At 31.7% G+C, this 23,154-nt stretch overlaps 2 protein-coding genes across 3 annotated transcripts in view; both read right to left on the bottom strand.

Moving 5' to 3' along the window:
- LOC134260144 (uncharacterized) overlaps positions 1 to 23,154 on the bottom strand; it is a 93,673-nt gene that overhangs the window by 50,607 nt on the left and 19,912 nt on the right. The window lies entirely within an intron of this gene.
- LOC134260141 (uncharacterized) lies at positions 15,911 to 17,113 on the bottom strand. The gene is made up of 3 exons (XM_062742724.1): positions 16,640 to 17,113; positions 16,427 to 16,564; positions 15,911 to 16,284 (listed from the first exon to the last, which is right to left on the bottom strand). Exons 1-3 carry the CDS (start codon positions 16,914 to 16,916, stop codon positions 16,127 to 16,129), a joined length of 573 nt encoding a protein of 190 aa, XP_062598708.1. The 5' UTR covers positions 16,917 to 17,113; the 3' UTR covers positions 15,911 to 16,126.

Below are 23,154 nucleotides of genomic sequence, written 5' to 3'. Positions count from 1 at the left end.
AAGTTTAGCGCTACTTGTTGAACCTCCAGTCCATAAGTTATCTAATGCCGTTTAAAACAAAGCTATCTCCCAAACTCAGCAAACTTGGGTTTTATTTCACATTTTTAATTTAGTAAAATGTCTACTCCAAGTATGTCCAGCATTGATTCTGTATTAGAAGAATTGAAATTACAATATCCTACTGGCTGATTTCTGAGATCTGAGAGTTGAGGGGTAAATTGGCCTACATTCCAAAGACAATTTTAGATGTCGTATTGGGTTACAGGCACATTCCATTTCATTTTACTGCCCTCAGTGGTAATGACTCATACAACAACATCATATCAAAATACAACATCATATAATGATGTGACCACACCATATAATGATGTAGCCACATCATATAATGAGAAAACCACATCATATAATGATGTAACCACTGCATATAATGATGTAACCACTGCATATAATGATTTCACAACATCATATAATGACATAGCCACATCATATAAGGAATACACAAGCGCACATAATCACTTAACCACATCATATAATGTTCTAACAACATCATATAATGATATAGCCACATCATATAAAGATTTTTCCACATCATATAATAATTTTACCACATCATATAATGATTTTACTACATCATATAATGTTTTAACAACATCATATAATGATTTAACAACATCATATAATAATAAAGCCACATCATATAATGATTTAACAACATCATATAATGATATAACCACATCATATAATGTTTTAACCACATCATATAATGATTTAACAACTGCATATCATCAAAAATTGACCTTAAGGCAGCTGTGGCGTTCCATAGGTTTCATGAGCGCCGAATGTTTATTAAGCTATGCAGCCTTACGGCACCCATAAGGAAAGACGTAAACGTGGAGGAAAGATAATAATCATACATGAATGCGACTTATACCAATATCTTACCTCGCATATGAGAAACTGCATATGGCCGATTGTAATAAACAACTCAGAAAAAATTAAGACAAGCATCCATTTAATAAGATGTTTATGTCAGGCTAAAAAAATGTAAAATTTCCGTATTCATATCTTTGTAACGTTAGATTAACTTTTGGGATTCCTATCTCCTATAGTGACAGATTTTTAATAACACTTAAAACGAATTCTAAGCTTAAGAGTCGTGTTTGTTCACGGTCGAATTGTCATAAATATTATATTCTTCTTAAATATGCATAAATTTTACAAAGAGTTTGTTCTAAAAAAATCTTTTGAGCAAAAACGTTAAAACCACGTGTTTTATTCATTTTTTCACGGGTTTGTCTAAATGCTATGTTATCTGATTGGTCAGAAGGACTAGCACCTTGTTTATTCTGTGTATTTAAAGCAGTTCACGGTTATCACTCTTGACATCCTAATTTAGAAATCGTCCAGACCTGTTTAATACATAATAAATCACACAAACACACTGACATATAGTTTTGAAAACCCTATAACCCTTTTTTCTGTCGGACTTTGCAAGTAATTGTTTAAGAAATCACTGTATAGTTTGGAGAGTATGCCAGGGCATCAACAATAGTGGGAAACATGGGATAATTTGCTTAACGGGCGAAGCCCGTTATGCTTAAATTATCCCATGTTTCCCACTATCGTTGATGTCCCTGGCATACTCTCCAAACTAGACAGTGATTCCTTATATTTCCATTTCATTGTGAAATAAAATTGTAGGCTTAGACATTTAAAATGTAGACTAATAGATTTAAATTACACAAGGACTTCCATGCCAATTTCAATAGTCCTCGCACACTGACGACAAACACAAAGGCAGCCGCACGAGATTTACATGCATATTTGGCCTCCTTAGCGTCAGACACAGAGACAGATGCGCACGAAAGTTGCATGCATATTAGATCTCCTTAGCTGCTGACCTATCGACCTGCCTAATTTACATTCCGGCAGAATTATCAAGAAATAAATTCCCCTCAACTTTCAAACAGTTATCACAGAGTAAAAAATCAGAAATGGAAATATTCAACAATATAGGCTACGTACATTTTTGCATACATCGAGAGCTTATGTCTTATATCATTTGGAAAATCCTGCTAAAATTGGATGGCCACCGCGAGTTGAGTGGAGAAAAACTCTTTGATTGTATGAACAAACTGTAAAACTTCTTTAAAGGTTTAATACAAAAGTGAAACATAAAGTGAAAATAACTGATACATTTCAAGCTAGTATTTACAAACGCCAAAATTTGACAAGCAAAACACCTGTTAAGACTAAGTAAGTCAAACGCATTAGCAAAATGTACAAGATCTAAACTTACAAACATATATCGTAGAAGTTTGATAGCTATAACCAATTGCCGACACAATAAGAGGTACGTGTATATTAAACACAAAATCACAACTTACCAAAATATTATATATGCATGCCAAGAGAAATTACTAGAAATATATACTGAAAGGAAAAAGCAACACGGGGTAAATTTAGAGGCGAAATAATTTTATTTTTCCGTATTTTCTAGCATTCTTATCTAACGTTTAAGGTATATGTCACTTGTCAGCTTTTTAGAAGAGTTCACGCAGAACCCCTTAATTCAAAATTATTTATTAAAATTCAATTTTTATGACATTTTTAAATTCAACAATGTTAATGTTTTAACATTCAACGAAAAAACTGCTCAAAAAGCTACAAAGAAGCAAGATTTATGACGGACTATATGAGGGCATAAATAGCAGCCAATGAGGAAAATGGTGGAAATTTCAATTTTCTTGCCACCCTTCACTTCAGGGGATATATTTTTGAATTCATACTAATAGCACCAATTACCATTTTGAGATAGTTGTTATGTAAATAAAGTTTAGTTTTCTGCATAAGAAAATGCATAGAATATATTTCAAATGTTTCTAAAACGGGAGAATTTATCAATTGAAATTCTGAAGTGACACTGATTTTCAAAATCTGCCTGTTTTGATTGACAGCTAGCAAAGCTCTGTTTGTATATTTACACCGGAAGCTCTTATCTCCATGGACGCATTCAAATTGGCTTCTAAATATATGATTATGCCTAATTCTCCTATATCAGCAAAGAGAAAGAAAAGTCCATTAATTCCTTTCATTTGATGAAGAGATAAAGAACACACTGTATGTAAACAAGAACAGATAAAAGTGCATCCTGCTGTTTCAGGCTGTTATCAACTGACCGCTGTTCACAGCGCAGAGTACAAGTAATTAGCACATAAGCACTCAAGTCAATAGATAAGACTTATATACGAAATTGCAAACAAATGTAATTATCACGAAAACATAAATTTCATTAATTCACATGTGTATTTAAACTGTTCAACATGACATTCACTGTCATCGTGTCCCATGTATAGGATATCCTTTGGATTGGGATACCAAAATCTCACAAGATCAACAACACATTCTGGTAGAAAGTCTGTTACTGTCCCTTCGCTGGCTTGCAACATTTTTCAATCGAGGGTGTGACTGCAGCGCGATAAGTTTTCTTTCTTTGTATCGGGCATCAAGAAAAACTTCTCTGTGAAAGAGCATTGTCCAAAAAAACTTATATATTTGCTTCCAGGAGGAGCTGTTTCTTCTGTCCGGTAACACTGCTTCAGAGGGCCATCGCATCCGTGTTTTTTTTCTCATCTGTTATGCAGGGTTTGCACAAACACTGTTGACATTCATCACAATTTTCATTCTGTGGGATACGGAATGTCCTCTCAAATAGTATCACCTTCGCATAACTTTTCATCTAATTTCCATTCATTAAGATATATAAACTGAATAATTGTTTCCCTTTGTTCAGGATTCACTCTCAAAGACATTACACATATTTGTCATCATTTTCATCCATTTTGCTATAAGAACTATGGCTGGAATTGGAGGGAAAGTTTTAGGGCATGGGGCACCAAAGGAGGTTTATAAACATGTTGTTGTCTATTTGGTCACTTTTGTAAAATTTAAACATTATTATTCTTTTTGGCTCAAAATTGTTATAAAATATATACACTGACAATCTATCAAATATAATAACTATCTCTGGGGGTTTTCTTGTATCATATTCTTTGACCCCTGAGGGCCCATCATGGGAGGTGTGCTGACTAATAGATTTATTGACATTTGGCGGGATGCAGGGGGGAGGGAGTGCCTCCCCACTCTGAAAATATTTCAGCTTTACATGTTACATTGTATCTGGTCTATTCTATTTGATAATAAACAAAGGGTAAATTAAGATTATAAATATTTAATTGTATAAAAACACATAATTTCAAACGCAAGAGGTGAGACTTGATTTTGCAATTATAATACGTACCAGTTTCATCATGAGGAGAAAACTTGGAACCATATTTGCCAGTCATCTATTAATTCTATTGAAAATAAGAATGAGGCCGATGTGACTGTTCAGTAGGGAATGCTTTTTCCTCCTAGGCACCTGATACCACCTCTGGAACTCTAGGAATGTGTGTTTTGTCATCTTTAACTATCTGTATTGTTTATGATTTTGTTTAATAAGCTTTACATTACATTAGCATTGCTTCAGTACACTCGAGTTCTTGAAAATCCATACAAAATTGATATTCATTTTTTTTTCTTTCTTGAATTAAATACGTAGTAATTAATTTCTTACCTTTTTCTGAAAGTTCTTAAAAAGATGCTGGAGTAGTACAATATATTACAAAGAGACACTTGGGATATCCAGGAGAAATTCTATACATGCAAAATTTGACCAAAAGTCATTTATCTTCTTGAAGTAAGAAGTACATGTAATGTTTACTAAAGCAACGATTACATTAGTTCACATGGAGAAGATAAATGTGAAATTTACAACTCACCTTATTTATTATTTACGCCGGTACATGTACATGTAGTTATTGTAAATGTATTATATTTGGCTGCGTATTCTTTTTCGCGGCTTTGGCGGAACGCAGCAACCGCTAAATCAAGTACAAAGCTAAATGTCTTGCACATATACACATAAATAAGAATATGAAGAAATACGCTAAATCAAATCAACGCTATCTTCTTCAAAAATCAATTTCCGCCAAATATCGTACATATGTGCATTCAAATGAAAAAGTCTCAGAATCAAGCTTGATAATCTAATCTTTTCATACAACAATTTTCATTTTATACCTCTCACTGTGCTTCAAGGCTCTTTGAAGTTCTCAGAAAGGTCTTATAAAAAGTCGAAATTCTTATCCTATAAAAGTATTTCAAAGTTAAAATTATAAGAAATTGAGGTTCTTTTCATCTTACCATAGATACTAATGTTTATTAACATAGTATGAAATTAGAAGTGTTCTGCAATGAAAGTAAATTCTTTATTCACTATGCATTGTAAATTGTTTGAAGAAAATATAGAAGAAACTAAAGTACCTTATACATATATAAAAATTGTTCAATTTCTTCAAAAGCCTGGATATCTATGATTTTTTTTCTCAAATGTGTTTTTGATCAAATTTGAACTGGAAAATGTACAGTAGGTGTTATAAAATATGACTATTTTATATTCATATTTGCTTTTGTCCAAAATGAGTGTCATTTTTAAAATAACTTGATTCCTTTTGGTCATATCTTTTGAATGACTTATTCCAATAATTTAAAATATTGATAAATAATAATTATTGCACTTTTATTATCCTTATGAAATCCAAAAGAATATATCTAGCCTTGATTTGTTAAAATGAAAAGTGAATTAACATGCATAATATGAGCTATTTATCTATTATTTTCAAATTTGATTTTTTCTTTAGAGTATCCTGTTTTTGCTAACTTCATTTGAATTTTCATGGTTAATTTGAAAAAATGCGATGTCACACTATTAATGTGTACATTGGTCTATAATATTAATTTTTCAATTATGCAACAATCTTTTCAGAAGTAAATATTTAAAACTAGATGTTGTTTTATCGGTTTTCATCAAGTTGTTAAAAGGTGTTTTTCGATAAGTTGGTGTAATTATTACATGTATATAATTGCTATTGCAGTCGTTTAAGACAAGAAACATGAACTTTACGGAAATACCCAGGAGTGTTTTTAGAAAATATAGGATATGAACATGGTACAGATTGTTTGCATTTTGTCAATTGTGGGCTTGGATAAATTTACTTTAATAAGGACAGTCTTGTGTGGTTACATACATGTTCGAACACACAAACATTGCTTCCAAATTAACACACTCAGGTACTCTAATTTATCTTTGTTTAGGTAGGAATGTTACATCGATAATGATAATAAATATATCCTATTTTGTGAAAAATTATCTCTAAATTAAGAACCATACTGAGAGATATTTGTGAGACAAATGAGAACAAGTTGAATTTCTGAGGATCAAACAGTAGTCTAAATACATTTATCTGATCATGTTCATACTGGTCCAGTTTTGCAAAATTTAATTTAAAAAATGAAAAAAAAAATAGGCTGTTATATTTTTTATGTAAGTTGTTCTTTAGATACAATATGTTAAGCACTTGATGTCTAGAACTAAACGTTTTTATTTCAAGTTGTTAAAGGTGGTTTTTCTATAATTGATGTAAAATTGCGATTACAGTACTTTATGACGAAAAACGTGACCTTCGCGGAAATACACAGGAAAGATTTCAGAAAAAGTAGGATCTGATATCGACTAGATACGATCTATGCATTTTATCATTTGTGGGCTTGAATAAAATAACTTGAAGAAGGACATTCTTGAGTGATTGAATACACATTGAATCGTTCAAAATTTACACTTTGTGCAGTTAGTAATGTTATCTCTCAGAATAATTTATATGTCCCATTTTCTGAAAACGCAATCTTGCTGAGGGATATTTATGAGACAAATAAAAAATCAGCATGAGAGAAATCATACTTTATTCAGTAGATGTTAAAAATGCGTTATTTGCATCGTTATATTTTTAAAAAATATGTCCTATTTAAATGAATTCTTTAATTTAAAAAGTTCAATATTACCAATGTTTTACTGAATTGGCATATAAAAATATTTCACCGCACAGTGACATGTTGGACCTGCCGATGAGATGTGAGACCGCTTACGTCACATGATGGTAGGGGTCAGCTATTTCATTTAGTTTACATGTGTTTGTGTGCAACAGATTTACAGTGCTGGTAAACGAAACTTACATCATTTTTTAAGAATAAACAAAAAGTAAAAGGTATAACAAAATATTTATTGACTGTGTTCTCGGGCAAAATGTGTTTTGTTGTTCCCTTGAACCAAATTGTTAGTGGGTCCAACAAAACGACGCATATTTCCGTGAAAAAAATGTATATTGTTAAAATAAAATACAGACGTCCTGAAACCAAGTTATTTATTTTAAGGTCTTACATGTATTGTATGATTTTATTATTATATCCCGAATACAGCTTCCGTAATTTTAATGTGATTTAGTTTGTTATGATAAAACCACTTAATAAATATTTATGATTAAATCTTACTGGTAGGTCATGGCAACGTAGCAGCTTTGTTTTTCTCAAAAATTAGTAACAGAAAACATTAAGTTTAAAAAAACTCATTTATTTAAACGACGAAAAATATCCATAAAACAATTCCAGAATCAAGAAGAGAGCTTGACCAGAAAGGCAGTTCAATAAATGATAACAAAAACAGTGGTCTCCCAGTCACAATATTGTTTCAAAACATAGATGTTGTAATTCGGTAAAATGCATCAAACTTTTTAATCTAGACCCCCTTTTTAAAAGCGGTAGAGTATATTGTAATCGGGATGTCCGTCTGTTACGCTTTGGGGTACTTATCTGCAACTCGTTTTATACCACTGAATGAAACAAATGAGACTTTCAGAGAATCTTTGTTACATAATGACATTGTGTACTTCCTATTTAACTGAGGTGGGGTATCATTTAGTGAGCTAATTGCTCTCAGAACCTCTAGTTGGGAACAAAAGTGATGCATAAAAGATTACAAAACAGTGGTCTCCGAGCCACAATATTTTTACAACACACATATGTGATGTAAAAATATTGTGGCTGGGAGGCCAATGTTTTGTAATCATTTATGTACCACTTTTGTTTCCAAACTGAGGTACTGAGAGCAAGTTAAATTATGTATTCTACTATATTAACACACCTATGTGATAATATGGTAGAATACAGCATTTAATTTTACTTCTAGTAGTCTAATTAGCTAGATCTCATAATAAACGATGTCTTATTACCAGACAATTATTTACAAATGTTGCTATTTGACCCAGAGTGACCTAGCCCTCCCTCAAACACGTCGTAAAATTGAAAAAATTAACTTTTTATTTTTTCTTCTTTTATGTCAATAAAAAAGCAAACTACTGCAATTATCACTAGAATCATTGCGGCAATAACCAGTGCAAAGCTAGAGCTGAAGTTTTGAGGTGGTGATCCTTTTATATTTCCATTTCTAATTTTTTTTTCTCTGTGATAACTGTTTGAAAGTTGGGGGAATTTATTTCTTGATAATTCTGCCGGAATGTAAATTAGGCAGGTCGATAGGTCAGCAGCTAAGGAGGCCTAATACGCATGCAAATCTCGTGCGCATCTGTCTCTGTGGCTGACGCTAAGGAGGCCAAATATGCATGTAAATCACGTGCGGCTGCCTTTGCGTTTGACGTCAGTGTGCGAGGACTATTGAAATTGGCATTCAAGTCCTCGTGTAATTTAAATCTATTAGTCTACAGTTTTAATGTCTAAGTCTACAATTTATTTCACAATGAAATGGAAATATAAGGAATCGCTGTCAAGTTTTGAGAGTATGCCAGGGACATCAACAATAGTGGGGAACAAGGGATAAATTAAATTAATCCGTCCTTTTCGCTGGAAAATATTGCAATAGACAAAAGGTGGGAGATCACTGAAAAATAAAAATAAATAAGTGCATGAATAAAAAACATTTTTTTTTTTTCAATTGTAAAATAACTATAACTAAGATCTCCAATTTCCTTCTTGCAAGTTTTAATTTAGGAACAGTTTAATTTTTAGATTTTTTTGCTCATAATTTGGGTTTTGGAATACATGTACAATATAATTATCGTCAGACAATTTTTTTAAATACTTTCAGTTGAATACAGTGGTTTGATTTTAAAAAGACATAGTTGACATACTGTAGAATACATTTTTCCGTGTGGTATTAATTTACGCTATGTATGCGGACACAAATTTTCCGCGGAAATTTGTCCAAGCGTACGTAATGTAAATGTAAGGCATATAGTGACAATCTAAGAAATCCGCGTAATTTTCTACCAGCGGATTGAACCAAAATTGAGAATCCGCGGAATTATGACCCCGTGGAAAAAAGTACGTCTACAGTACCTCCGAAAACTGCAACTCCTACAACCAACAAGATGCACTTCAGGGTGTTTTGTTTACAGCAGCATTGGGGTTCAATAGACAAAATTACACAGACTAAAAGTGACACAACGCCAATAACTGCAAATGATTGAACAGCCCTCATCCAATCTAGAATTTTAAGAAATAGATTTATAGAAGCATAGAGCATATCAGAGAGTTTAGATTTCATTGCGTTCAGTAGCCTATCCAAGTAAAAAAAAAAAGCACTGCATATCAGCTCATACTTTACTTACAATGTTAACAAAAAATTGACCAAGAATTGGACAAACTGAACCTTTTTTAAACTTAATGATAATATGATTATATAAACCACAGAACGTCCATTCACAAAAATAAAAACCATCAAAGATAAATATATATTCTTATCTTATTAGAAATATTGTTCACAATATACTAAAATATAGCACAAATGTAATATTATTTTTATGACCCATTAGAACTTAGTAGATTCTTTTGTAAAAATGAATTATTATTTTTTCCTATTCGTAAGATATTTAATAGAAATACTTACTTTTATAGTTTAATAATAATAGTGATCGATCGAGTGATAGGAGCAAATTAAGGTAGGTCGCGGGTTTACTACATAAGAGTTCTTACATCAAAACATATGTCAAAAATTGATATAACGTTTCTTAGAATTTACAGCATATTGCCTCTTTCTATAAGTTTTATCAGTTTACTTACATTGTACGTAGTTTTATCGCGGTGTGGTTTTTAGTACTTTTTTTTACGCTTTGCCCTTGAAATATATGGAAAAATGACGTTTTAAAGCCATTTTTGGAGAGAGTTTCCTTTTTAAAGATTGGATAATGTTTTAAAGGCGTACACAAAATAGATACATGTAGGAATTGTAAAATGTTAAGATGATGTAAATTCTAAACATTTGATATAAAACAATCAATTTGTTTTCTCGCTAGAATTTTATTTCATAATTACATAGCCTTGTTTGCTTTCATCAAAATGTAGATATACGAACCAACTGCACCATACAGAGTCTTATAGAGTATACTGGATGTTAAAAAAACATTTATCTCTTACATATATGTCCTAAGACAGTTACTACAATGTATGTATTCTAAAGATAATAATCATGATGCAATAAATTCTTAGAGAGTGTAAACTTACATGTAACAGTACTATTGTTAACTTTGCCCCAGAACTCATGTTCTTGAGATATGTGAATATGGGAAATTATGTTAACTTGCCAATAAACAAGCTATACAAAAATTATGAAAAAGTTACTTTTTTTCAAAAACTTTGAAAGTTTTTTAATACTGACCGCTGCTTGGTATACTATAACATTCAGAGGGATTTCCGGTACATCTTTTCCGTATTCCAAAATAAAAATATCAGAAAAAAACACTCTGTCAGACCGGTTTAATAAATTACGCATACAACCATTATACATTTAATATCTTATCCTTCATACACTAGAATTTGAAACAGTATTTTAATATTAGTAATTTTTCATAAGCACCCCTAACTACAACAGCAACTGTCTTCTAAGTGAATTCCAGAAACTCTTCGTACTTTGTCTAATTAAAGTGTCAAACGGATTGTGACCAAGTACCGGTAGGACTCGTAACGGCAGGGTGTCAGCTCTCTTATATACCGTTTTTAAAAAGTAGATAAAACACCCGATGTCTTGCTGTTACACTTCATGACTTGAAATTCTTAAATAAGTTTTTTATTATTGTGAAAACTCAATACAGAGAGTCAGCTAGTGTTGAAATATGCAAAACAGGACGTTTACATTTTGACCATTAACTCTTGTAGTAGAATAAAATTTGGAGACATGCAATTCCTGTAAGCAAAGGATCATTCTCTATAAGGCCGTTTTGCGGCCTACAATGACTTCAAATTTTCAGATAGTATTTTTTCCCTTAAAAATTGCATGAATCACTAGGCTTATGTTCCAATTTTATGATAAATATTGGTTGGTTAATGATACAATAGTATTTTTAATGATATAGGGTCACAAAGTAAGGTACTATCGGTCCGTATTAGCATTAGAGTAATGGGAAAACTCAAGAGGGTGGCTGTGTTAGATAACTCCTACGCATGTCATAACCACCTTTAACCAACACCAAAATTTGCATGTAAATTTCTTATAAACATAAAAAGTGACTACCAAATTATGAATTTGGTTAAAGGTGGTTATGACACCTAAATAAAAAAATTTCACTTCATTTTTACGATATTTGCCGAAAAAGCTAACTACTCACAATGAAGTATATCAGCTTATGTAGATTGTTTCTTTTTATAAACTTTTAGTTAGAGTACAATTTTCTGTTGATTTACTAAGATTTATATCATTCATGCATATTTACTAGGAAAAATGTGAACTTTTTACTTAAAAATCTAAAAATCAAAGGACTGAGAAGACTGGATGTCATGAAATTACAAGTGGAGACGTTTCCTCGAAAATGTCTGATAAGAATTATGAAATAAAGACTTTTTATAGAATATAAGGTGTGAATATGAGTTATCTTTTATATATTTATAATGATAGTTTAGTATATCTTTATATGCAACTTCTTTGAATTTCGTTATGAGTACTCCATATAGCCTATTCTTTGTTTTTACTTATGAGTACAGTATATGTTCTAGAAATGATGAAAGCAATCTTTGTTGATGCGGTAACATGCATTTATCATTTGTGTTAAAGAATTTTTTCCTATGGGTATACACATAATGTTTATATGGACACTTCCGTACGAGTATCATGTGATCCATATTTGTTAACTGGGTCTTAATATTGAGAGGACTCAATCTATTTATCACACTTCTTTGATATCATCGATATACTAGTAAGTTACGATAACATTAGTTCTGTCTTAAAAATAAACTGGTAAAAAGGAGAGAGATTCCTGAATGTTATATGTGATCGATATAATGGAATGTTGCTTTACCCCATTTAAGGATTTTTCAACCGGATAAAGAAATCATCCACTTAAAATCAAGTGTTTATAAATGCATAGTCGCATTCATAACCAACGCCCAATGCGGGACGGGACCTTTTTTTTTTTAAAAAAAAAAGAAGATAATATCCAAAAGACCGATGACGTTTACTTTAAATGCTAAAGACTAAAGGTATGGAACTGTCACTATCCGTGCTAAACAAGTATTTGACTCTGCACTGGGAAAGAGACTGAATTTAACCTACAGGTTTCAAGAGTGGGAAAGGAGCATCAAACCCTAAGGGTCCATTTTGTACCTGGGATGTTGTAGAACTCTCAAGTCCGCATACTAGTATATACGAAAACTTCTGATATACATAGTTGAAGGAACTGTTAAAATTCTGCTCCATTTCATGTTGTGCCGTTAGCCACGGGGATGGGGGAAGGGGGGGCCTCAACTTTTATACATGTAAAGTTTAGATGGCATTTTTAATTGAATATATCGTGCAATACGAGTAATTAAATAAAAGCAAAGCCATTTTACGACGTTATTTCATTTTACTTAGAGATGTATATTATTTTATTGCAACCGCTCTGAGTTATATGTATTGATTTTTTACATGTATATGGTTAGTTAACATGTACTTGCATTGATATACTTATGCTGTTAATTCTTTATTTTTTGCAAATGTTGAATTTCTTTTCTTAATTACTACTTCAGTTTTACTTAATCTTAATCAAAATCCATTCAGTGCTTTCAACATTTGAAAATAACTTTTAGAGTTCAATAGAAATTTAGAAACCTCATTTCTAACATGGTTATTTTATGCGTAAAATAAGTACCACATCTATAGAAATGATATACAACTATAATATCATTATATATGATATAAAACTTTTCAATAAATTGCAAATCAAACTTTTTTCAGCACCATTCAGTGTGAATTTCGTAAAGATTTACGTCCAAAATATGCAAAATGTGGATGCATCGGAATTCTTGTCATAAAAATACCATGAACCTTAAATTGAAAATTTTTTTCGAATTTATTACTTAGGTCTGATGTATTTCCGACATAAATAAACAATTTCTGATCATTTACATTCAGAAACATGCATAAAAACCTGATTTAAATAGACCTACCCTCAATTTTTCTTTAACTGACAGCCATTTTTATCTCTAAATCACGTGACTTAGATGATCGGTGTTGAGAAACAAACATCAAAATCATGAACTAGAATGATTACAGTTATATAAAATCACATTTAAAAGTGATTTTATCGTAGGCCGGAAAATGGCCTTATAGAGAATGAACCTTTGTTTATATTCATTTTTTGTTTATATTATTTTGTTCATACGTTTACCATCTTTCTTTTATAGTTTGGTAGGGGAAAGAATGAAAAGCAGAAATGTTCAAACAACATTTTAAATCTTTTTTTTTTTAAAAATGATTTCTAAGCATTCAAGTTGAGCCACATGGATCAAGGTATATATGATTTGAGGTGATTTCAAAATAATGAAGCCTCTTGATATGGAAAGAGATTTGCTTCAAATATTTCACACGTTTTGGTATCAAATAACCCAAAAAATCATTTTAGTTGCTACATTGCAGGAATTAATAATAGAACACGCAAGTTTAATTATTTTCATAATTTTTTTTTTTTACAAATATATATACAAAGGCACGTTGGGCCTTATTTGGCCCTGAGAATTTCTGAAAAATCAAAACCACTCAGTTTAGGTTGCAAATGCAGTATTTATCACTTGGAGTGTTGGTGACCACGTATCTATTAATCGTGACGTAATTTCCCATCTAGCCAATGCATTATGACATCATAAAATGCGTCATTTTCCTCATATCCTGTAATTTCCTTTGAAAATGACCTAAAGTTGAAGCATTTTTTTTCAATATTTTATATAGAGCACAACTTCTGATCCAAAATATACAAATACACAATGAAAGTTCTGTTTCTGGAGATCAAAAAACATGTTTTATTTTTTGGATCGTGGGCTGTGCTCATATTTTAATTCTTTGCTAAAGGTAGTCGAATACGCATGTTTTCTGCTAATTTCAAGAACACTGCAATTTCTCAAGCCTGTTTTCTAATATCTGGATTCTCAAAAACGAAATTTTATTATAGGAAATGAAAGTATCAAGTCTCGACATTATTTTGATATATGAAATTGGAAAGAGGGTGAATGTTAATTAATTGATATAAGTTCAGGGCCATTTTATGCATAAGATGGCTCTTGCTCTTTAAAACAGAAGAATGGAGGATAAGGAGATAACGAACAGTATTCAATATTAAAGTCCATAAAATAATACAAAATAGGAGAAGAGCAAATAAGGACCTCCGAAACGTCAGAGGTGGGGTCAGGTGCCATGGAGGAGTGAGCATCCCCTACTGACCGGTCACACCCGCCGTGTGCTCCTTGTCATGATCGGGAAATAACGGAAAAATCCGTCGTCAATTCAGTGTATAAATAATGAACTAACAATTAGTATGAAAAAGCGTCAGTCAGCATTTAACTCGATAATGAATTGTATCTGCTGGCAAGGTTATTGTATCGACCATAGAACTTACAAAATAATGACTTTAAACGAGACTGCTGATATTCTTGTTTCATCCACATGCTTATCAATAATTATATATAATTTACCTCGTTTTAGAAATTGTTCATACGTAGAGCATGTTCTTGCATATCGAATCAACTGAGATATATACACTCCGTATGCAGTTGATGAAGGTATATTGGTGCATAAGTAAGGGAAGTTGACGATAGAAAAGTTAAAGTCATTGCGATTATCAAATAGACTGGTTGTTACATTACCATTAAAGTCTTTTTCAAGTAAAACATCCAAGTATGAAACAGATGTGTCAGACTCGGTGGTATCTTTAATCTCAAGCTCACCAGGGTATATCGTTTCGACGTAGGAATGGAAATTACCATTGTTAATTGACAATACGTCGTCGATATATCTAAATCTCGAGTTGAAGGTTTTGCACAAATTCAGCCTCATATGAATATAAAAATAGGTCTGCTTATAACGGAGCGCAATTGGTACCCATGGGATTTCCAATAGATTGTTGGAATACCTGGTCTCCAAAAACCACATAGATATTGTCAATCAGAAACTCAAACATCTTTTTAATGTCAACTTATGAGTCTTTTTAAAAAAATATCTTTTCATATATATCTTTTTTTTTGGGGGGGGGGGGGGGTTAGGCACAGCAGTCATCTTGAAGGTTCCTATCCCTAGAATATGGCAAAAGGCAACCTGTTTGTATATTTTTCAAACACACACATTCATCAAATGCCCATATCGTCACTTTCAAGTTGGTAGTAAAAATATTATGTTGACTGTTCTTATGTTTATGTTGATTTCATAATGTTTTCATATAGGCAATTTAAAGTTAATAGTTGTATATCAAATGATATGTTAATGTGTAGGTAGTACGACTGTGATCGACTCAGCATGCTACTTGCCGTTTAGGACGACACCTAAAATGTTGTAGGGGATGAGCCCTAATTTCTGTTAATGTTGTAAATACAGTTATCTGACAAAAATGTTATTACCTGACCATTGTGGATAATATCTGCCTTAAGAAAACAAACTTAAAATGTGTTTTTTTTATTCTGAAAAAAAAAATCCATAAGTAATCTTAATTACTAACACAAGCACAGGGCTTGTGTACTGTATAATATTTTCATGGCTTAGAAAAGTTATTACTGTCTTGGATAATGCGTTTTCATTACATAATAAAGTCACCTGTGAGCGAATACATTAAAAAAATCCAGGTACCAGATAAACATGTACCGTATTCGTGATGATCGAGTTTTCCCTTTTTGAATGAAATAACATCAAATTGGTTTTAGTAGGCTTAAATGAATTTAAACTCCTTTATTTTTTTGAGGCTTCAATAATTATGAAAATCCCAGCAGGTATTGCAAGAATCATCGCAATGATGCAAAAAGCAAAGGCAAAATGAAGGTAACCACTTATACCGAGGTCAGTAATCTTGGCGGCATAAACAGCAATGGTTATCAAAATACACACCGCTGAAAGAAAGAAATGTACTGAAATTAGAAGAAAATATCGTATGTTCGTTTACTGGGTTAAGTTTCAATTTGTAATTTGACTTTTTTATTTAAATAACTGTTTCTTCTATTTGATATATGAAAATTTGTAAAATTTATTTACCTCCTGCAAATGTTAACCCAGCAGACAGATAAAGAATCGACGCCTTGTCCATACAACGTTTCACTGCCAGTGCAACAATGCCGAACAGCAGGAAGATCAACCCTAGGCAGGCAAAAGCTTGAACTGCCTTAAACCAATCTAAACAAAATGCAGAGAGCATAAGAGGTATCTTGTTATTATCACAAACCAGTTAACCAAAATTATTTTTTTTACCTAATTCACTACTACTGGTGTAGGTACAAGTGTTGATATGTTGACTGCCATCACTAATAATATCGCAAGCTAGCCACAACCCTGCATTCGACTTTCTCTTAAAGTCATCTTCAACGTCTTCAAAATAAACCCAGTAAGGTGAAGCAAGTCCTATGATATGAAGAACCAATGCAAGTGTTTGAAGAACAGATCCGATGATGAAAAATTTCGAGACGTCCCCACACAACGCCATCTTGGAATATGACTGCTGGAATCTACGTCTAAAAAGATAAAACATGCTTTTTACACGTTATATTTATGAAGTTATTCCATGTAGCATGCAGTCTATTAATGGATGCACATAAATGCATGTTTTACAAATCCAGAAATTTTATAGTTCCAGTTTTATAATTTAGACATTTCGTTATGATTTTCTTCTGAAACATGTTATATTTTCACTATTATAACATGAACTTCAAAAATCACGCATTCAAAACAAACCAAACATTTATTTGAATTACATGTACACACTTTTCAAATTGTTAGTTTTTTTTTTTTACATTACTACGTATTTATAAATTGGAAACAGCTGATACCGTGTAATTTCTTTATTTTTGCCAAGTACATTGTATGTTTATTTTTTCAAGGAAATAAATCTGCAACGATGCAAGGTACTGGCAAACAAGTTGATTAACAAGATTTAAACAATCTCGTTATAAACCTCATTTTCAAAGTTCTATGACGGATACAATGACCTTGTCGAGTTACAAGCTATCCATCTGACGAACGCTATATGATTTTTTACATGTAAATCAAAATAGCTGGCAATGCACACTGAATATCTTCCGATTTTCTGTTTGTTCAAATATGAGAAGGAGGACATGGCGGGAGATGCTAACTTCTTCATTATACATCCCTCTCTAATATTTTTGGAGGGTCATGTACTCTATATTATAATACTCTATTTCTAGATTGCATAGTTTTAGTTAACTTTTGAGAGTAATTTGAGTATTTCAGATTCCAGATTTCATTTGTAAAGAAAGAGGCTCCTTAATGCCTTAATTTGCAAATAGTGGGTAATTCTTTAAATGATTTTCGGGACTTTTAATTTCAGTGTTCAATATTTTCTGTTGCATGACCTATGTCTATATACTTTCGAGTTCAAGCTGGTACTTTCCAAGATTGTACTATTTAGAAAATCAATTCATGAAAATAAAACACATTACAAAGAAATAAACAAAAGTATAAAAACAACAAAATTAAACAATACATGCAGAAAAACTAAGATAAACACAATCTAAAAAAAAAAAACTACAGAGTGAATTTATTGAAATGAATTAAAAGCAAAACAACTACGGAAATAAAGATAATTTTTAAATAAAACAATATGCTAGATTAACAGGGTGTCTTTTTACAGGAAGGCCAATGAAAAAATTAAAATTGTGTAATAAAAATATATTGCAGGAAAGGATATATAGCCGTTTTTTTACACCCGTCATATAACCTCTCCCATTTTTAAGGTGCATATCAGATTGTACAATAAGCAGATAAAAAATACTTAAAACTTGGAGCTATTTATCTGAAAAAATATGCAGGTAAACCTGTGGTGAATTACTTGTTGAGGCACAGGATGTACTGAGGTTTTGCCGATATCTTTGTTAAATCTTTAACCAACCTCTAATTTCTAGTTTCTTACGTGTATATTTTTTTCATATAAGTACCAGATTTTCGTTAACACATTTATAAATGCAAATTTAATTCATTTGTGGAATGATAATAAAAATAGTGATTTACAATAAATAATTGAAAAACTTAAATTAGATATTTTATTCTTTAGAGACATACTGAGATAAGTTTATTCCATATTTGTTCTGGAAACTTTTATATTTAAAATTGAATACAACTTGTAAAGAGGAATACGTCAAATTAGTTGTTCTAATTTATCAGCACTGGGGTTTATAAACCCTCTGCATTGTAAGAATTAACTGATTTTACCACTTTATTTCAGTGTGTAGTACAATGTAGGAAGCTGTGTTTTGTCAATTTCAACTGTCTGAATTAATTGTTTATGTTTTTTTTTTATCAAGCTTTAACTTACATGAGTATTGATGGTTTAACCTTTGAGGATTTTTTTGTTTTTTTAATGCACTTGCGTCCATGAAAATCTATACAAATGATAGTCATTTTTTTCTTTTTTTTAAATTAAATTCGTAGTAATTAATTTCTTACCTTCTTGTGAAGGTTCTCAAAACAAGTGTGCTGGAGTAGTACAATATATGACAAAGAGAAGTTCTATAGGGCCTGTAAGCAGAATTTGACCAGATGTCATTTATCTTCTTTAATAAAGAGGTAAATTAAACGTTTACTAAAAGAACGACTACATTGGTTCACATGATGAAGATCAATGTGAAATTAACAACTCACCTTAATTATTATTTGCGCCTGTAGTTATCTTATCGCTCTCCTTCATCCCATTTTTTGAAAATGAAACCTACAAATTATTTTCTTTGTATTTGACGACCGATTTAACTTATTAAGTAAAACCCAAATAAAATTTAAAAGATTTGAAAAAGTCCTGATTTTCTGCGAAGAACGAAGAACAGGTTAGATACTTTCAATCCAATAAACGTATCTCTTTGTTTGACAATAAGTCACTTGATTTAGACTATTTTATTTTCATATGTATATTTGCTTTTGTCAAAAAATAAGTGTTATTTTTAGAATATTCCTTTTGGTCATTTATTTTGAATAACTCCTTCCATAAATTAAAAAAAAATTAGTAATTGCACTTTAATGATCCTCATGAAGTCCAAAGGAATATCTGGCCTTAATTTTTTAGGGAAAAGTGTATCGACATACATAAAACATTTACTGTTTTTGCTAACTTTATTTGAATTTTCAAAGCCCCTCATTTAATTTGAAAAAGTGTGCTATTAAAATATTAATGTGCATTTTGATCCATCATATTAATTTTTCAATGATGCAACAATCTTTCAAGCAGGGAATATTTTAAACTAAACGTTGTTTTATCGTTTTTTATCAAGCAGTTAAAAGGTGCTTTCGATCACTTGGTGTAACTATTATGTAATATTATTGCAACTGCAGTAGTTTTAAGACAAGAAACGTGAAGTTTACGGAAATACCCAGTAGTGTTTTTAGAAAATATAGGATATGATCTGGTACGATGTTTACATTTTATCATTTGTCTGTTTGTGGGCTTGGATAAATTTACTTTATGTGTGGTTGCATACCTGTTCGAACACATTGAAATTGCTAACAAATTAACACAGGTAATATAATTAATCTTCGTTCAATTATGTCCTATTTCCTGATACATCTCTAAATTAAGAACCTTATCGAGAAATATTTGCGAAACAAATATAAAAAAAAATTTGAGAATCATACACAGTAGTCCAAAATAAATTTATCTGATTATGTAAATACAGGTCCAGTGTTGCAAAATATAATTTCTAAAAGTGGGCTGTTGAATTCAATTTGAAATCGCATGAAAAGTTAAATTTGACATTATTATAAAGAAGAGGCCAAGAACATACAAATTACCGTCTTCTGAAAGGCTGTAGGCAACCTGGATACATTTTCTTTATCCGATATGGAAAAAAAACCTCCCATATTCATGGCTGTTTTACTTAATTTCTCATTGGAAATAACAGTTTAAAATATAATTTTTCACTTTATTTACCTAGAAATTATGCCCCAAAAGACTTTTTTGCCCAAGCTAAAGCAATAAAGCAATATTAAAGGAACTTATTTCTTAAATTTGACATATCTACAGGCAACTTTCATTTATTAGATCTTGACCTTAATATTTAAGTTGTTCTTTCATTTTTGAAACAATCTGTTAAGCAGTAAATTTTTAAATCTAAAATGTTTTTAATATCCATATGTCCGCTAGCATATTGTTATTGTAACATTTAATACATAAAAACACCGGTCTTGTCGAGTAGCCCCTCCCCAAAAATCCCCCCCCCCGGAAAAGGGCTCTAAAGTAGGACCCCCCCCCCCCGATAAATGGCTGTAGAGTATGATTTCCCCCAGGGAGAGCTGGCTTTAGAGTTGGATTTCTCCTACGGAAATCTCAGAGTAAATTTTACAGGGGGGGGGGGTCATATATTATTATGTCCCTTAATCCATGTCACTCTATGATTTTTATATTCGGTAAGCATAGTATTAAGTAATGTTCATCCTTCAGTGGCATTTTTTACTTTCCTTGTATAGGGACTTTTGGAAGTCTTTGCGTATGTCTCAGCGTACAACATGATTATGAAACTCATACATCCAAATCGTCGATCGAAAGAAAAAAGATTGTTCATGTCTATCTCTTAAATTATGCAAAATCAAGACAAATGGTGGTTGTTTTCATAAAATCAGTATATGAGGGATCGTGTGTTATTTAAAAAAGATTAAAAATCTTAATTGAAATTTCATATAATACTCCTTTTAAATAGACTGAACAAACATAATTTGACAAAAATGGACCTGTATGCAAATAATCAGATAAATGTATTTTGAACAAATGTGCCTGATTTTCAGAAATTCAACTTTCTTTATTTGTCGCATTAATATCTCTCAGAAACGTTACGATTTCAGAAAATGAATCCTAATAATTTTCATATGAGATACTTAGTATAATATGCAACCACATAAGACTGTCCTTTTCTAAGATATTTATCCAAGACCACAAAGTTAAAATGCAAACATCGTACCAAATCGTATTCTACATCTTACAAAATCTGGTGTGGATATTTCCTCAACATTCACGTTTCTCGTCATAAAACACTGTAATAGAACTTTTATATTATTATGTCGAGCATACCATTTAAAAACTTGAGATAAATAATATTAGAAAGCTATCAGGACATTCATGATTCAGTAGGGAGAAGATCTGTGTAATATTTAGCAAAACAAAAGAAAACATTTCTGAATAAATCTTGGCAAAAGAAAACACCCGAACCAAACAAACAAACAACTTAATTACATCAATGCATTGGGGGAATTGTGTGTATGAATTATCATAATATACAAGGGGGACATTTGTGTATAAAAACTACAATACCATGCCGACAAGGGACCTCTATTTAAACGGTGTCATCTGAAAGACACCTCTACACGTCCCAAAGTGGGATTCGAACCCGCGATGTAAGGATCAACGCCTTTATTCCGCGACTCTAGAGCACATTCTCTTACCACTGCGCCGTGCGACCGACAAATGATAACAGTGCAATTTCTTGATCTTTGTTTGCTTATTTGTATGTTGTTTAACGTCCTTCTCGAGAGTTTTTACTCATATGGAGACGCCACAACTTGTCGGTTGAGAGCTGCACATTTTTTTTCCTTTACTCAGCACTAACGGCCAATAAGTAGTGGGGATCTTTTGTGCAAACACCTACTGCAACACAGGACGTCAGTTTATATGGTCTCATTCGAAGATCCGGTCTCAACGTCCTATAGTGGGATTTGAAGCTGCAAAGCAAGGATCAGTATCCCTACTCAATGATTCTAGAGCAGACGCTATAGTCTGCATCACGCGGACGACATCTACAGGTTCTTGATCTTGGAAAACATAAAATAATAGGTTAAAGTGCTTATGGTTTTAAAATACGAATTGAAATGATAATAAAGATGACTATAAAATTATTCTCTGATAAAAATAACTTTTGAGTCTTTTTTGTTCGATTTGTTTCGATGAAAGCTTCAAATTAATTTAGCTTGCATTTTGTTTCGGAATAAATACAGGTAATTATATACCCACACACACCTATATGCATGAAACAAAAGAAATAATAGATTAGCCTGTGAAGAAATGATTTACGATGGTTGTTTGAAACGTTCGTGGACTATGTCAATCTTCGATATACTACTTTCAAGAAATTTGAAATAAGCTCAATATCATGTGTAAAAATATTTGTTTTGTTGATGCGTGAAGTTTCATTTCATTCGATGTAAAAGAAATCAATTTACTTCAATTTAAAATAATTTAATTCTGGTTGTAACGCTGTATTTGATTGGATAAAAAAATAATTTATATCGTATAAAATGGGTTGCCTACGTCACAATGACTTGCGTCAAAAACGTATCAATCCGCCTGACGTTACATTCAAATTTTGTACAAACTAAAGTCATTTTGTTAGATCGATCATCTCTTTTTCTTACATCAAATGAATGAAAATTGAATTATAAGCAATGAATTTTTTTTTATTTATTATTTTTTAAACACAGTTCATTTCATACAGAACATTCATAAGTAATCGTTGTGACATAACTGTGTATTTTTACATATAAGGGAGAGAGAAAGAGAGAGAGAGAGAGAGAGGGAGCGGGGAGAGAGAGAGAGAGAGTGGAGAGAATTACAAAAAGAGTTGGTTCCATCTGTTCCACTGAGTGTCAAATTTTTCTTTTTCACCATTTTTATATGATATATATTTTTGTGTTTGGTAAAATTGATTCAAGTGTGATATCGCTGAGTGCACATTTATAGAGGTTTTTCGGTACATCTAGAAGTATAAATATAATATTTT

Source organism: Saccostrea cucullata, unplaced genomic scaffold (assembly GCF_032062105.1).
Source record: "Saccostrea cucullata isolate Sc308-1 unplaced genomic scaffold, CSIRO_AGI_Scuc_v1 ctg1941, whole genome shotgun sequence".
In the NCBI taxonomy this organism is placed as follows: domain Eukaryota; kingdom Metazoa; phylum Mollusca; class Bivalvia; order Ostreida; family Ostreidae; genus Saccostrea; species Saccostrea cuccullata.
The sequence above is the reverse complement of the archived record's forward strand: the minus strand, read 5'-3'. Positions and strand labels throughout refer to the sequence as shown.